The 16931-nt window shown below is 30.2% G+C and overlaps 2 protein-coding genes across 8 annotated transcripts; both read right to left on the bottom strand.

Moving 5' to 3' along the window:
- Positions 1-92: 92 nt before the first annotated feature.
- Positions 93-13182, bottom strand: LOC122720040 (E3 ubiquitin-protein ligase HECTD1). 7 transcript variants are annotated; one of them, XM_043946451.1, is made up of 22 exons: positions 12921-13182; positions 12311-12356; positions 12022-12161; positions 11718-11952; positions 11309-11649; positions 10141-11194; positions 9830-9952; positions 8668-9061; positions 8403-8438; positions 7951-8217; positions 6412-7872; positions 6038-6324; positions 5623-5883; positions 5339-5546; positions 4869-5069; positions 4462-4718; positions 4177-4347; positions 3886-4101; positions 3558-3802; positions 2900-3467; positions 1774-2810; positions 93-1654 (listed from the first exon to the last, which is right to left on the bottom strand). In XM_043946451.1, the coding sequence occupies exons 3-22, from the start codon at positions 12159-12161 to the stop codon at positions 1372-1374; spliced, it is 7785 nt and encodes a 2594-aa protein (XP_043802386.1). In that variant the 5' UTR covers positions 12311-12356; positions 12921-13182; the 3' UTR covers positions 93-1371. The 7 variants fall into 7 exon arrangements, with proteins under 7 accessions (XP_043802386.1, XP_043802387.1, XP_043802388.1 ...); XM_043946452.1 differs by having other exon boundaries at positions 4177-4335; XM_043946453.1 differs by lacking the exon at positions 8403-8438.
- Positions 13183-13597: 415 nt separating this feature from the next.
- Positions 13598-15439, bottom strand: LOC122719850 (E3 ubiquitin-protein ligase RNF8-like). The gene is made up of 6 exons (XM_043946066.1): positions 15125-15439; positions 14888-15044; positions 14303-14800; positions 14198-14242; positions 13698-14105; positions 13598-13626 (listed from the first exon to the last, which is right to left on the bottom strand). Exons 1-6 carry the CDS (start codon positions 15251-15253, stop codon positions 13598-13600), a joined length of 1266 nt encoding a protein of 421 aa, XP_043802001.1. The 5' UTR covers positions 15254-15439.
- Between the last annotated feature and the right edge of the window lie 1492 nt (positions 15440-16931).

The following is a 16931-nucleotide window of genomic DNA, read 5'->3' as shown; positions in this document are numbered from 1 at the left end:
CTGATATTATATGAATTGTTAAATACATATGTTTATATTAATAAATTGTATAAAATATGTAACAAATTATGTTGAAAAACATCTTATACTTTATAACATTTTTTGTTTTATTCTTTCCCCAAGAATCAATAATAATTTATATTACAGTAATAGTAACTATTTTTCATATCGATATCATTAATCAATCTTTTCACATTTATATTATTTTCATATCTTCTTCTAAACACTATTATTACAAGTATACTGATTTCCGCCTATAATATAATTATTGAGTGAGCATTAAGTAGCATATTGTACAAAGATGCAGAGTGCTCAGCTTGCCAATTCTTCAGAATGTTCTTATTAAGATGCTTTCAAATATATGTGTATCTTCTTTTTTCGTGTGTTATTATATTTAAACACTCGCGCGTCTTTATAAACATGGTGATACATTGATATTTAGTTAAAAGAACAAACATTTGAAGCTATGAAAATTGTTTAGATGCTAAAAAATATTGTTTTCATTACAATGAATAAAAACTTAGCATTTTACACAAGTAAATTTTGATTCATATCTTATGCGTTTTTATAACGCTGTATATATCTGAGAGACATTCTGATAAAGAAAATAAAACTTTCATTAAAGATGCTCCCATTTTTTTCTTATATATAAATCACTTTCGAAGCACGACAATATTTCACAAAGAAGACAATACGAACATTCGTCTTAAAATGAGGAACTATAAAGTTTTTGTTCCACAAGGACAGCAAATATACTTGAAAACACTCGCATAAATTACATCTGTTGAGAAAATACAATTTCTATCGTATTTGGACAAAATTCATAATATAATTATGGCCAATACCTGGAACGGATAACTTATGTTATTAAATTATAAATTAATTATTTTATTGTTTGCAACATTAAATAAGCGTAGTACTGTTCTGTAGTACATTTTACAACATCAATTTAAAGATCAATTCACTATAAATAAAACTTAAACACATAACATAAAGTAGAGAAAAATTAACTTGTTATTAATTAAATTATAAATTTTCAAAATCGACAAATTTTAAACATATCAACGTATGTAACTTTATATGTTCAAATACTTATGATACGTGAATTCACATCAACTTCAATGAAATAATTTTGAATATTGTAAATATTTCCGTTCCAGGCTATACACTAAATTATTTTTGTAAACCGGTACTGATTCTTATTAGATAATTGTTTCAGTTTTTTTTTTTATATAACATCAAGACCAAACTCGGCTTTTGTATATAGATTACACAATGTAATCCATGGAGCAAAGTTTGATTCGCACATTTTAAGAGCGAGTACTTCTGATTATGATATCGTAGCAGTTCCTTGCCTGAGCAGAAACGAGATTAATTTAAGTGAAATCCTCTCTCTCTAGTTGCTGCCAAGAGTCTTTCTTTAAGTATTTCTTCAGTAGGATACTCTGGTAATTTTAAATAATGAACACAGGTGTTAACAGAGGGATAACCACCTGAACCAGCATCTACTTTTCGCACAACAGTCAATCTAGGATGTAAATTACATAATCCTCCAGGAGGTAAAGCTGAACATCCAGTAGCAAATTGTAAGAAAGCTTTTCTTTCTGGACCAGTCAACGAAAGTAGAACATTGACAAATCGTTGAAAACCAGGACTGCAGTAGCCAAAAAAAAAAAAAAAAAAAAAAAAAAAAAAAAAAAAAATATTCTTAATAATATTCTTAATAAATTGCGTAATATTTTTATAATATATATGTATTTAAGATGTTTTTACCTTTCTCTTGTATAGCCTAGTTTTGGCTCAGTATAGTTCAGTAAATCCTCTCTGGTCCATTGTGGATTTTGTTCTCCACAAAGCATAGCCCTTATTTCTTCGGGACTGAAAGCATGAAGTTTTTCCATTGGGAAGACTTTTGAAAAACCAGATTTAAACGATTCTAGTTGCCTTGAGATTCCTCGATCAAGACAATAATTAATTGTCATCTCGGCATATTCTCTTGCATTTTCCATAGTAACTGAAATTTCTGCACCACCATCTACTAATTCTATTTGATCATACGCAAAGATTTTGGAACTTGGAGAATATGTCATCGTCAAAGTCAAATCTTCAATAGGCACTGACATTCCGGATGGATGAGTAATATTTAATGACATTTCTTCGTCAACAGAATTACGACCATCGGAAAGCGTTCTATCACGTTTAGCAATTGCCGTTTGTATTTCTTTTAAAAATTCACCTCTCACTGGATCAACAAGTACTAGATCCTCAATATCCAATAATCCAGAATACCAAGATGGTGGTTCTAATGAAGAATATGCTGTATCTGCTTCACCTTCTTCTGATATAAAGCTACTCGACATACTTGAAGACATACTTTCTTGAGTTACTCCACTAAGACCAATTTTTTCATTTACATTGTTTGTAATGTCTCCATGACACATTAATTTTAAGAAAGGACGGGATAATGGTAAATCTACTAATCTATTATCTTGCAAAACTTTTGCCAAGAATACACCTAAGAACCAGAAATATCGAACAGCACGATCACAAGCTATAGAATCTTGTGGTAAAGGAGCCGGAAATAACCCGCTTGGTCGTGTTACATAATATCCTGGAGGTCGAATCTGATCTCCAGATATTCGAGATTGATCTGTGTCAGATGATTCTTCATCATCACATAACCACAAACCTAAGTCTTTACGCTGTAATTCAGCAGCAACTAATGCAAAGAATTCTAATGTTGGTCCAAGACCAGTTCCTTCTTCACCTACAAATTCTACTTCTAATATACTCTTTCGACTTGCATGTACCTATAATATGAAATAAAATTTCATTTTCTTCTTTTAAAAATGAATGATATTATAGTGTACATATTAAATTTGATTAACTATCTATTTACCTTCATTACTTGTTCTGCCCAGTCTAATAATTTCTCTCCCCTAGGTACACTAACTCGTTCATGTTTAAGCCTGCCAACGCGGAATTCATGAATATCATCACGTCGTGGACTTAAACCTGGTGCCCTTTGTCTTTCAAGAATAGCATCTCTTTGAGTTTGAAGCCATACGATAGATCGCGAAGCTCCAAAGGCAGTACAACTAAAGTACAATCGTCTAGTTTCAAATGGTAATAAAAATGGACAACTTCTAGCCAATTCTTCACACCAATTTGGCAAAGCGCCAGCAGCTAATGCTAAAGGATCTTGAATTTGTTGCACTATTTTATTTGTGATTTTTTTTGAAGTGAAGTCATCTGGATGAACCCAACATGATTCTTCACATTCTTCATAATCAACATGTTTACCGTCATCACGAGTAGTACTCAATACATAAACATGTCTCAATAATTGTAATACGTCTTCTACACTGCACACTGAAGAATTTTGAACTGTATTACGAGAATATAATGTTACAACTGGTGTTGCTCTTCCAGATGATTCTTCATCCTTTGCTTCTTTATATATTATGCTATAAAAAAATATAATGTGCGTGTAATTATAAATATTGTAATTGTACAAATTTAATTTTTTGTTATATATTAAGAAATAAATATATTACGTATAAGTTGGTTCCCATATTCTTCTTAGTTTTTCTTGTCGACTACCTAATTCTGTTAATTGCATCAATTCTTGTACTTGTTGAAAAATACTGGCATGTGGTTCTGTAAGTGGTAGTTCAACATCTGGTACTCCAGGAAGTCCTGGTCCTTTTAGTGTTAAACAAAGCCTTGGCATTGATAATGAACCTGAACGTGTATTTAACTGAGTTTCGCTACCAGGAGGAGGAATTTCCAGATCTGTTGTCTATAAAATATTTCGTAACATTAATAACAATAATGATATAATAATTATTTAAACTTTTAATTTTTATTTTTATTATTATTTACTTGATTAATATTAGTTCGTCCAGGTCGTGGATCAAAAGCAGGGATCAAAGCAGAAAATTGACGTTTTAAAACGAATTCATCATCCCACGCACGTCTTTTACTATTTTGAGGAGTTTCTTCTTCCACAAATGCTGCGAGAAGGTTGCGACTTACCATTACATCTTCATAATCACCATCACAACCATCTCCTTCTTCTTCATTTTCTTCATCATCTTCCTATAAAATAAAGAACGCAAAAAATATATATGAAAATATTTATTCTTTAGAGAAAGTTCTTTTTTTTTGACGTACTTCTTGATCATTTTCATCATTATCTTCTTCTTCTTCAAGAACACCATCTTCATCATCTTCTAATTCAGTTAAAAGAGTTGGTCCACCTGTCGTTCTACCTCCACTAGCACTAGAACTTGCGATGCCTCCACAAGATTCCAAAAAATCTTCAAGACTAACCTGCAGCCATAACTGCTTATTACATTATATAGAATCAGATATTTCACTTTAGATTTTGCATTCATAGTATAAAATAAATGTTATTTTAATAATAAAAGCAATACTTTCAAAGATACTAAATTTTACCTGTTCACTATCACTACTTGTACTAGTTAATGACATTGTAAGTGCTTGTCCTAGGCCAGGTCCAGTCGTTGTTGTAACTCCACTGCCAGCTACTTGACCACTGCTAGTCAAACTTGGATAACTTTGGGCAGTACTGAGTAATCCTCCAGGAAAATTAGGACTTAAAGCAAGTCGAACTAAACTTGATACAGAATTAGGTCCACGTGAATTTGAACCAGTATTAGAATTGGAAGCAATATGTTGTCCACCTGTAGGTCCTGAAAAAATTTTCTTTAATAATTTATACTAATTTATTAATAAATATATGAATTTAAACTTATAATTAATTACAAAAAATAAATTGTTTTTATTAAAATTAAATTATTAATATATAAAATTGTTAAGCAATAAGACTAACAAACACTAACCCAATGTTCGTCTTCGCGCCATTGCAGTAAAGGTTTCCAATAAACCAGTTGCAGTTGTTGGTTCCAAAGTATTGTTAGCATCAGAACAAGCAAGGTTGGGAACAGATACAGACATAGGATTGGTAACAACAACAGGACAACCACCTGTTGTATTTTGTGTAGATGAGCTAGCTTCTTTGTCCCGACTACATTCTTTGGCAGCTAGTTTAGAGGAAACACATACTTAGCTTTTATACAAGTATTTATGTAAATAACAACAAAGAACATTTCTTATCAATAATAAAAATTTAAATATAAAATATGTTCAATATTCAGGATTAAACATTAAGATCTTTTAGAAGTTTTTTTAAAATACTAATTGTATTGAATTTATGATTATGTATTATGATACGCGTATTAAAAAAAAAAGAGAGAGAGAGATGGCGCACATAAACAGGATTGTATATGATGATTAATTATTATTATCGTACCATCAGTAATTCCTGAGTGATGCCTTTGAACAGATTTAATCCTTAATGAATTTTCTTCTAATTCACCTGACACATTAATTCTAACAGGCACTAAACTAAGTAATTCTCCACTCAAAAAACTATTTGTATTATTTCGTAATCTGTCGGCTCCTTCTCTGACGCGATCTAATACTTCAGTAGCTTCAAGACTCAATAAACCTGATCCTGGCTGTAAAATATTTTAAATTTAAAAACACTATAAATTTTTACATACAATTACTTTGATAAATATGTAAATATCACACCTTATTTCCTCGCACTGTTGCAAAAAATGATTTTGAACTACTAGATGCACGATTGCTGTTACTATTGGCAGGACAATCAGTGTTAAGGGCAAGACTCTCAACAATTGTTGCCAGATCACTTGTCACAGTAGTGTCGGGCCTAGGATGTAATACAACAGACAATTCGCTTGTTGAATTTGCTCCGCCTTCACCGGTTACAGCAACAACAGCTTCAGCACGAGCAACCGATAACACATTTTCTGCTATCGATTCAACGGCTTGCTATTTATCATAAATATAAAATTAACATTAATGATTTTCTAGTCTAATTAATAGTAACATATCACAATATTTTATATAAAATATAATTAGAACATACACATAATCATATATAAATAAATATCATATATAAGACAATAAACATTTCAAATTATACCTTAACTGCTAAATTATCTGCACTTGCTGCTTGATCTGTTGAAGCTACTGATCCACGCATTACAGTATCAGTACAATCTGGTAAACTAGGTGTGCTGCTAGATTTTCGTCCAGTCAAAACTCCGCCACCACTTTTACTTTTTGTTCCATTATCTGTATCAAGGCCAGTACCAACTAACCTTAGATCATATTTTCCTTCTGCACCCATTCTATAAGAATTGGAACCACCATGATCCCATGTTACATCTATCCAACCATTATGTAATTCTCCTGTTACTGTGCCCTCACCTGATATAATAAAAGAAATCTTTTAATCCAAATAAAACTATCAAAAAAAAAAGCATACGAATTTATTTTATTTTATTATAAATATACCTGGAGGAACACCATCTTGATCTCTCCATTTCCAATCTAAACCTCTAGCTACTCTGGCACCAGCAACTAAATGACGAAGAACTTGAGCTTTAATTAACCTTCGTTGTTTTCGAACTCCAGCTTCAGCTTCTCTAGCTGCTCGTCCCAAATCCTCGCAAACTCCAGTAACTTCTCCATAAACTTCAAATCCAGACACAGACAAATAATGTGTTTGACCAGAAGCATTCTTTCCAATTTGTTGTAATCGTAAATGACGCCATCCCTGTGTCTCATCAGTCGGTGGTTCTAACGTCCAAGTAGCTGTGCTACCAGGCTCGTTCAATGATGAATCATCTACGTGAGCATATAATGTTGTCCAAATTATACCATCTTTTGATGCTTGAAACATCCAATTCCGTAAGGCACTCCTACCATAGCCTCTTGCATGTCTTAATGTATATGCACTCGGAATAATCCAAACTCCTAAATCGATTGAAAACCACGCACGTCTATCATCATTTGTATGACAATTTAATGCCGACGGATCACGACTTAAGATATCTTCGAGGTGACCATATGGAAGATTTCTTCCATTACTCGATGTAATAACAACTAAACCATATTGACCAGGATTAACCCATTCAGTACATGTTTTTGCATTTGTACCGATCCAATATAATAATCCATTTTCATCAAAATCATATTGATATTTGAAAGTAATTTTATTTCTATCTTTCAATTTTTTAACAAATGTAAATGTTGACCTGTCGTGGTCATGCCATTGTTTTGCTACCATTTTTAATAAATGATTTTCTAATTGTTGTATAGTACTTAATGGTTCCATCTTTAAACTTCGGCCAGACCTATCAATTAAAGAACTTTCACCAGCTGCTTTTTCTAATCGAAATCGTAATCTTCTTGTTAAAATTTGTAAACCATAACCTGAACCTGGTGTATCATATAAATAAACAGGTAATTTTTCAATAGATTCTAAAACTGAAACTAATTTATGGACTAGAATTTTAGCAGAATTATGCTCTTTATTAGCGTCTTTCGAATGAAAACAGTTTTTAAATACTGCTATTCTTTGCATTCTAAGTTTTGTTGCTCGTAATGTAGGTGGTTGTGGTCCTGGAGGAGCTGCTAATAATGAAAGTAAGGTTTGCACAAGCCCGCTGGAATGAAGTTCATACGCAGATACCCTTCCTTCCTCGTTTAATAAATCTTTAAGTTCTTCTAATGCACTTTGTAAAATATTACGCCATTCTCGATTTCCTGATTGCTGTTTCTGACAAGCTTTTTCTATTTGACTAACAATCGTTCCTAGTTTAGCGACTACTCCACGTGGTTGAGCTTGGGCAGCTTTAAAATAACATTCATAAATATCTTGAGCTTGTATTTTAACTTTTTGTTTAATAGCTTCAATTTTAGATCTTAATCTTTTTCCTCTTTTACCAGCCCAACCTGCTGCAAATTCTGGACCTAAAAATAATTCATAATATTTATTTTTTATAATTAATAAATTAATCAAGGAAATATGAATTAAAAATATATACTTACCCAAACTTGTTTCTGCTGTAAAGGAATGCTTGGTACCTCGATTTGATTCAAAAATAAATCCTGGTAAATCTTCTCGTAAAATTGTTGCTTGTTGTTGACCATCACTATTATGTATACACAATTCGCTTTCTTTTCTACTAGATAATGCCCAATTTCCTACAACTAGACGGGTAGTACCAGGACGTGAAAGTACAGGTTGACTTACAGAATTTGGTTTTACTTGGCTTCGCGCTCTTTGTAATTTTTCCAAGAATTCACCCCGGTTTTCTGTAAAATGTACGTTCTAGTAATCAATACAATTAATAAAATTATAAATGGTGTGAAAATTTTTAATGAACCAATGTTGTTGCATTAGATCATGCAAAAATAAGGAATCTCCATGCGATTGATGGCGTATACTGAAGGGTAGGATAGCATGCACAACTAGGAAAGTTGAACATGTGGGTACCTACCTTCAGTAGTAAGCGACTCTGTGTTCCTCCCTTTTCCTGTAGGCAGTTAGTAAAACCAGTTATTTACTAAACTATACCGCGGAAGTTAATCACAAATGAAAAAGATATAACATAAAAAAGTGATTGAGCAGAGTCAATTTATCTGTCGCGAAGGGTATGTGAAGGTGAAAAGAACACTTCAACAAGATAGTGGTAAGATGGACGAAACATAGGTGATGAATTTTGTGTCGACATTGAATAAAAAAAAGAAGAAAAAAAAACGTACCTGACGTATCAGTTCCGCCTTCTGGACTACCGCTGGAATACATTGTTGCTAACTTTCCATCAAGTATAAATCGGAACCATCCATTGCTTCCATTTGATAATTCTAAGGCAGCTGCATCAGACCACACATATAAACAATCACGTCCTCTACAAATACACCAATCTCTCCAATGATAAGCTCTTCCAATTAAAAGTTCTCTTGCATCTTCAATTCTTTGCTCTTCAGATTGATTTGATTCTGCTTCTGGTTCTGGAGCAGCATCTTGTGGTCCAGCCAATGCAGCAACTTTTGAAAATACTCCCAAACGAGCAAAATGTTCTAGAAATTCATCTTTGCCTTTTATCATCAAATCTTGTATCATTTGCAAAACCACTAAGTGTCCATCCTCATCCTCCTATTAAGATTAAAATAAAGATGTTTTATATAATATAATTTTTTACTATTATTAAAAATCCATTTAAATTAAACAAATATTTTTGATCTTTTTTTCTTAACTTAATATAAAATAAAATAAGTACTACACAAATTATTTTATATAACATATCTAGAATTTTTTCATTCAATCATACTTTATATGGCACGAATATAACAGCACAAATCTATGTATGAGCAAAATGATTACGCGATTCATTGAAATCACAAGCAAATGCCCATTAATCCCATCAGCAGGCAGACAGTCAATAGAAGTGGACAACCAGCTTTGTATCTAATCTATCATGATTAACACCTGTTTAGAGCAATTACACTGGCCATTCACTGAAAAATGTATGTGTCCTTTGCTGTTATTATTTAATAAATTTATATTTTCTTCTTATTTCATATTCTATGCAAAAAAAATAAATTGCATATTGATTTCACATATTAATGCATATAAGATAATTCATTCAGAGATCACCACGTCATATTATGAATAACATTTTGATATTGATAGATGATATTATAAAAAAAATTTATCAGCAAAGGAATATAAAACATGCGCATATTTATTAAATCTCACCCTTTATACGGATTGTGTCATAAATACATATTATGTTAATAGTAAATGAAATCTTTGCATAATTATTAATGAGATCAGTAAAAAGATAGTAGGATTTACGAATAGCATGTAGGGGACACAAAGGACGTTTCAACTAGAGACTGGCAAATATACAACAGACGTTACCGTCTTATCAACAATGTAGTTCAGGGAACTGGAAGACTTGCGTGATGCGAGACAACGCAATTTTGGGCCAATTATCGGCTTGAAAGGCGGAGGTGGTGGTGATGGTGCTTTTATCTCAAGCTCCTGTGAACAATCTTAACTAAATCACTAGCATTGTCTGTCTGGCTGCCTGTCTGCCTGCATGAATACTAAAGATTTTAAAATATTAATTAACTTTATAATACTAATTTATATTTATTTGACAGGATCTAAAAAATTTAAATAAACTAAGAAAAAAAGATAAATTTATATAAAAAATATTATAAGTTTACCTCATTATCCAATACATTGGCAATTACTTCTACAAGCATAGCACCACAGTTTCCCATTCTATCAGAACCACATGTTTCAATAAGTAATTCTGGTTGAATATAATGCACCATTTTTCTGATTAAACTTAAACTGGCTTTCCTAACACTTAGCAACATAGATGATTGAAATGTTGCACAAAATACTGGCAATAACCTTTTCAAATATACTGGAGCCATTTCTGGATCACCTTTTGGTTCTGTAAATTCTGCTTCTGTTTCTGGCTTTCTATGTTCTTGATTTGGTAACATCCATTCTCCAGGAGATTGTAATATAGCAGCAACTTCTCTATGTCCTTCATCTACACGTTCTCTAGCTTTATCTAATGGTGTTTTTCCATCTTCATCTCGTAAATCAGGGTTTGCCCCATGCCTAAGTAATACTTTAGCAATAGCCGGCCTTCCAAAACAAGCAGCATAATGTAGACTAGATGATCTTTGACCTTTATTAACATCTGCTCCTCTATCACATAAAAATTCAACCATCTCTTGAGTTCCAAATGCGGATGCCCAATTAAGTAATGTTTGTCCTACATCATCCATGAAATTAACTCCTATGCCTCCAGAATCTATAGCTTCTATTAATGCATCTGTATCTTTTGATCGAATACAATCTATCAATTGTCTGTGAGATTTTTCTCCAGCACTTTCCGGACGTCTAAATCGTGGTAATACAGGTCCTGATGGACCTCCACTTGTATTACGGCCTAATGCTGATCTTCCTTCAAAAAGTAAAACTAATAATAAATCAACTAATCTCATGGAATCAAGAGCACATCTTTCATCTCCTTTTAAAGCTTTTTCAATCGCATCTGGTAGTTCAGAACGTAAAAGGTCATGAGTTATAGAAGGTGATCCCCTGCAAAGTGTTGATAGAAGACTAATTATAGTAGAAACAGATGCACAAGAATTCGCTTCAGGAGTAGGAAGTGTTGAAGCTGTACTAGAAGGTGGAGGTGTTTTTGGATTTCCAGAAGTAGTTGCTATTGATGTACCAGGCCCTGCTGCATTTGATAACCTATGCATAAATACAAATATAAAAATATAAATACAAATATAATATATTTAATTGATATATAGATATCTATAAAAATATATAAATATCTATATAAAATTTATCATAAAGAGATACCTATACAAGAGTTCAGAAACTAATCCATTAGAGGCTAATGGAGCAGGATCTGTGTTTCTTCTTGAAAATCTATCAGCTAATGATGCAAAACAACGAAGTGCTCCATCAGCAACATGTGCATCTTCATGCCTAAGTAATGTTGATAAAGCTTCAACACAATCTGGTAAAGATTTATCTTGAGGTTCTACTTTTCCACATAAACGAGTAACCACAGCCATTGCTGAATGCAGTGTATCTCTATGAACAAGAACTCCATGTTCTCGAATAAAACATAAAGCACATGGAAGGCCACCAGCTTCGAGTACAGCACCAGCTTCTCTTGCACAAACAAGTTCAAGTGCCTACAATAACAATACATCTGTCACATGCCTTATAATATTATATTTAATAACATAAATTAATATAATACCTTTATGCATTGTTCTGCTAGATCCCTACTTGTTCTGGAACCTAATCCAGCTCCAGATAAACGACTGCAAATAGCTTTCACAGCACCTTCCATGGCTATTACTCTGCGTATACATTCTGGAGATAGATCAAAGTAATATGTAATGGCCCGAGCTGTCACTTCTAAAACACTATCTGGTGCAAGTTCATCCAAAAAAATTCTACATAATGCAGGAAGAAATGTGCGTGGGGGACAGCTAAAATGATATTTTTTATTATATTTTATTCAATTAAAATAACAAATATCATTAATATATATAACATACCATTCAAAGCAACGATCAACATTATCAGACATGAGTAGTAACATGCATAATTGCTCTAAAGCAATTAACTGCATGTCTCTTTCATCTCCTTGGCCCATACTCAGCCATTCCAATAAAGTTTCAGGATCAACATCAGCCATCTTAATATATATATATTATAAAAGAAAATGATAAATACTATATTGAAAATATATGTAAATCAGAATATTAAATAAGTAAAAAATAAATAAAAATAAACAAATATTTTTAATATATTTACATTTATAAATTTCTTTGTTGTGTAACTTACCTTGTAAGTTTTATAGCACCAATTAAATGTATTTCAAACTGACAATCTGAAAACAAACCAAAAATAAATTAAAATATAAGTATCAATTATTATTTTATTTAAAAGTAAATACTAATAAATGTCAGTAGAAAATACTTAAACTATACTATATTTAATTTACAAAAGAGCAATAAGAAATACAAAGAAATGAAAATAAATGTATAAAACTTCTTATGATATATCTATATTAAGAATTACATTGACAGCATTCTCCCTCCTTAGTTTCTTCATAGATAATGAAACAAATTCTAGAAAAATTTGAATACATAAATGAATACATAAATCATTGTAAATTAATTAAAGAAATTACGAATATATAATAAATAAATAAAAACACGTGACCATAAATTCACTATCGTAAAATTATAATTGTCGTTGAAGTACAAAGAAAGGTGAAAAAAGTTTGTCATGACGACGGCTGTAAGCGTGACACTATCTTAATAACACTATGTAACCTTCAGGAAATTCAGAAGAACAGTTTCTGTGCAGGTGTACATCATGAATTCAATATGCATAAGAAATAATTATCTATAGTTTGGTAGATACGACCTGCTTACATAGAGAAACGTACCGTTGTGCACAGTATTCCATTATTCGGAAGGGGTCAGGTCGCCATCCTTCCAAAGACGTGTCGTTTTCCACTGCGAAAAACAACGTAACAATATCGTCGCGCTTGGTCCGTCAGCGACACGAAAAATTTATCGGACCAACGGACCAATAAAGCACTCCTCCGCACAAAAAGATCTCACTTTACCCTAGTGTCGTAGTATATATTTCGCCATTTACGCGACGTTCAGTATAGTTAGGTATCACAATTCACAACTCTCCAAAAGTCATGTTTTCATAAATGCGCACGTCGTCAAACTTTTATTGGCTGATTTTCATGAAAACTCGCACAATTATGATTCTATATATGTATATATAATAATTGTTTAATATTGTGCCCCTAGAGAGCGCTATCATTCTTTTCTTAACTACATTTTTTTTTATCAAATAATGTTGTTCATTGTGTGTTATGTACTCAACTATGACATAACAAAAGATTCTTGCTTTTAAAAAACTTTATAGCAAAAATAAATCATACATTTTTACATATTTTTACTATTATATCTTACTTTTATAATGCTAACATTTATACAATGAAATGTTATCATTCTTTGATAAAAGTTAATATGAAACAGTATATATTAATAACATTATTATAACAATATTAATAAATTAAATATTATTTTTTTCCATGGTAATTGTTCAACGAATTTTTTTCTTGTACTCCATTGCTAAAACATTTTAAAATTATTTAAATGTCTTTTTAGACATATAAATATTATATATTTATTTTTATGCCTACCTTGTCTTTCTTCCAGAATTTCTTTCCTCCTTTCGTTGAATTGAATAGGTAAATTTTTTAACATACTTTCAATAAAATTGTCTAGAACTATTGATCTATTCATTGACGATACTGATGCCCTACATATTGGACATTCCTTTCTTTTTTTATTCCATATATTTATACAATATTGACAAAATGTATGCATGCAATTTAATGTTGTTGCTTTCACAAATAATTCTGAACATATTGTGCAAGTTAATTGTTCATCCATTATATCATTAATTTTATTAAGCACACTTTCTTTTTCATCAATTTTAGAAACAACTTGAGTAGGAATTGTTAAATCTATTGTATCTATAATTTGAAATTCTGAAGGATTTTTTGTTTCTAAAAATATACAATTGTCATTTGAATTATCAGAAGTCCCTGCAACTATACATGAAAGAACATAATCAATTTATTATCAATAAAATATTTAATATCTTGTAATATTAATATATGTGTGAAAAAATATATACCACTATTTATTGTTTCTATTTTAGCTTGTTCTTTTAGAGCTTTTTCTGTTTTTTTTAATTTTTCTTCTAAAATTATTTTTTCATTTAACAATTGGGCTTGTATATTTTTTTCTTCTTTAACTCTGTTTTCCATAACATTTTTCCATTTAGTTTGTTGTTCTTCTCTCCATTTTTCCATTTGTTCTTTCATTTTTAGTTCTAACATTTCTTTCTCAAGTTTACTCACATTTAAAGCTTCTTGCCATTTTTGTTTTTCTTCATTCAATTTTTTTTCAAATTCTATTCGTTCATTTTCTAATTTTTCTAACAAATCAGTATACATATTTTGCAAATACTGTTCTTGAACATTACCATGTTTTATTTTATTTTCTAATAATATAATTTGATGTTTCAAATCTTTAGTATCTTCTTTTGTAATATTTTGTTGTCTTAAAAGTTGTTTTAATTGTTGTTTTAATTTCTCTTGTTGCTTTTGTTTTATTTGTAGTTTATCTTTAAGAATATTTTTTTGACATTCCTGATCTTGTGCAAATGTTTTTTGTTCTATAAAAACATTATCTAATATGTTTTCATCTATCTTAGGTTTTTTAACTTTGTATTCATCTTTAAAATCAAGAATAAATATATATTTAAATTTTTCAGATGCACTGAATTGTATGATATCTCCATCATAAATTTTTTGACTCATACCAAATGTTAGAGGAATGTCGTTAACGAATGTAACAGAAGAACTTAAATCTTTGATCGTCCACTCTTCATTTTCTTCATATCTTAAAATACAATGTTTTCTAGATATCATTGCATCCAAAATAATTTCATCATTATCTCTTGCACGACCTATTTTAAACTGTTTAAAATTTAAAGAAAATTTTATTAAGAAAAATTGATTAAAAAGGCACTAGATAAAATGTTTATATTTCTTAATACCTCATTTTTATCAATGTGAATGTTATGAGGAGCACAACCATATTTATTAATTCTCACTAAACTAGGTTCCACTAATTTTTCCTCTGAGTCGTCAAGTTTTATTCTTTTTTCTGCTTTCGAACCTTCCATTATTTAAAATTACTCTTTTGTGAAAGAAAAAATTAAAAAAGAATATTGAATAATATAATACATTCTTTTTCAATTATATTATTTTTTTTTATTAACTATTATAAATATATAAAAATAGTAAACAAAAATATTAAATCATACAAGAACGCATTCAAAATTCTCCATCGAATTTCTCGTCAATATGAAGATAGAAAATAAACTGTCGATAAACATATGTAAACGACATCTTGCGGTATATTTTATATATAACATCAAAGATATATTATATCTCTAAAAAAGATTTTATAAATAAAATATTGTAATTTAAATAAAAAATAAGTTTTATATTTTTTATATAAACAAAGTTTGAGTATATATATATATTAAATATTGTAATAAAGTATATTTAATATATTTTCTAATATTAATAAATGAAAGAAAGATGACATAAAATTTCTTTAATTTATATATTTATTTGAATATTTATTTGATAGGTATATAATACATTAAATTTGCCAGCACAAGTGAGAGAAAACACACTTCTTGGCGAATAATACTTGTTTGTTGTTATATTCGACATCTTCCAATTATTCCTACACTACTGCTACCGAACATACTTTTCTTCTTATCCATGGAACGGAGTTTCATTTTTCTTTTTACTTTTCTTTTCTTTTTTTTTTTTTCTTTTTTTTTTTTTTGGTATCAATTCTTTATACAACTAACTATATTTTTATATAGTAGTTGATTAGTGAGTCATAATATAGTTTCTGTAGATTTGGTGTTGTACATAAAAAGGAGTCTATAGATAAATATATCAATTTATCAATATTTGGCAATTAAAACATGTAACGTTAAGAATATTATTGAATTTTTTTTTTTATATGAAAGATATATTGTGAATGTAATACATTCTTGCGTAAATGTGTTATCGCCAAATGAAATTTTAACGTTACAAAAATCATAATTTTAACATTAATTAATATTATATTTTAAAAACTGGCAAGTAATCGATTTAATGCAATGAACCACAATAATTGTACTGTTCGGTAAGCTGCATATCATTGACAAATAGCTTTCTTCAATAAGCACAGTGAATGGCTCATCAACATTTTTCTTTTTTGAGGATAGGATCAATTTGACAATCGTTATCTATTTACAATATTTGTGATAAAGACTAATTAATTTATAAACATCGTTGTTATTTATGTACAGACGTAATATAAACGCATCATACCTTATAAAATGGACATGTGTAAAATGTTGCGAATCAAACAAACAGTGAATCGGTTCGATTCGGTTTTGAAAAATACATGGCTTGTAATTGCCAATATATTGTAACATCTATAATATAGATTGAAGCCGGCAAACAATTTTCAAACTAAATTAATTGAATTTTTACGCGCATTTTTTCTATCTAAAGAAAAACAATGAATAAAATACAAAAGAACAAAACATGCTTTGATTTCGCTCTATTCATTTTCTATATAAAACAAACACAAGAAGAAGATAAAAAAAATTCTTAATACCTAAGATTGCAAAAAAATATTTTGTAATTACAATGCATACGTATATGTATGTATATTATACATATATATGTTTATATTTAAAATAAAATTGGTACAATGTATGTATATATATCGCAAGTGACTTCTCATTGTGCGATTTTTCATGTATTGAGGTCTCTGAAACAAGGAAAAGA

The sequence above is a fragment of the Apis laboriosa genome, unplaced genomic scaffold (assembly GCF_014066325.1).
Source record: "Apis laboriosa isolate Shangri-la unplaced genomic scaffold, ASM1406632v1 scaffold9_cov152, whole genome shotgun sequence".
Lineage (NCBI taxonomy): Eukaryota > Metazoa > Arthropoda > Insecta > Hymenoptera > Apidae > Apis > Apis laboriosa.
Note: the sequence above shows the minus strand (reverse complement) of the source record. Positions and strands in the feature narration are given on the sequence as shown.

Coding starts and splice junctions, on each gene's coding strand:
- LOC122720040 (XM_043946451.1), bottom strand. CDS start 12,161: ATGGCTGATGTTGATCCTGAAACTTTATTGGAATGGCTGAGTATGGGC. Junction 5,070..5,338: donor TCACTCAGGAATTACTGATG/GTACGATAATAA, acceptor CCTCTAAACTAG/CTGCCAAAGAATGTAGTCGG. Junction 3,468..3,557: donor ATATGGGAACCAACTTATAC/GTAATATATTTA, acceptor ATTTTTTTATAG/CATAATATATAAAGAAGCAA.
- LOC122719850 (XM_043946066.1), bottom strand. CDS start 15,253: ATGGAAGGTTCGAAAGCAGAAAAAAGAATAAAACTTGACGACTCAGAG. Junction 14,801..14,887: donor CGACATTCCTCTAACATTTG/GTATGAGTCAAA, acceptor TTGATTTTAAAG/ATGAATACAAAGTTAAAAAA. Junction 14,106..14,197: donor AATAGAAACAATAAATAGTG/GTATATATTTTT, acceptor GTATAGTTGCAG/GGACTTCTGATAATTCAAAT.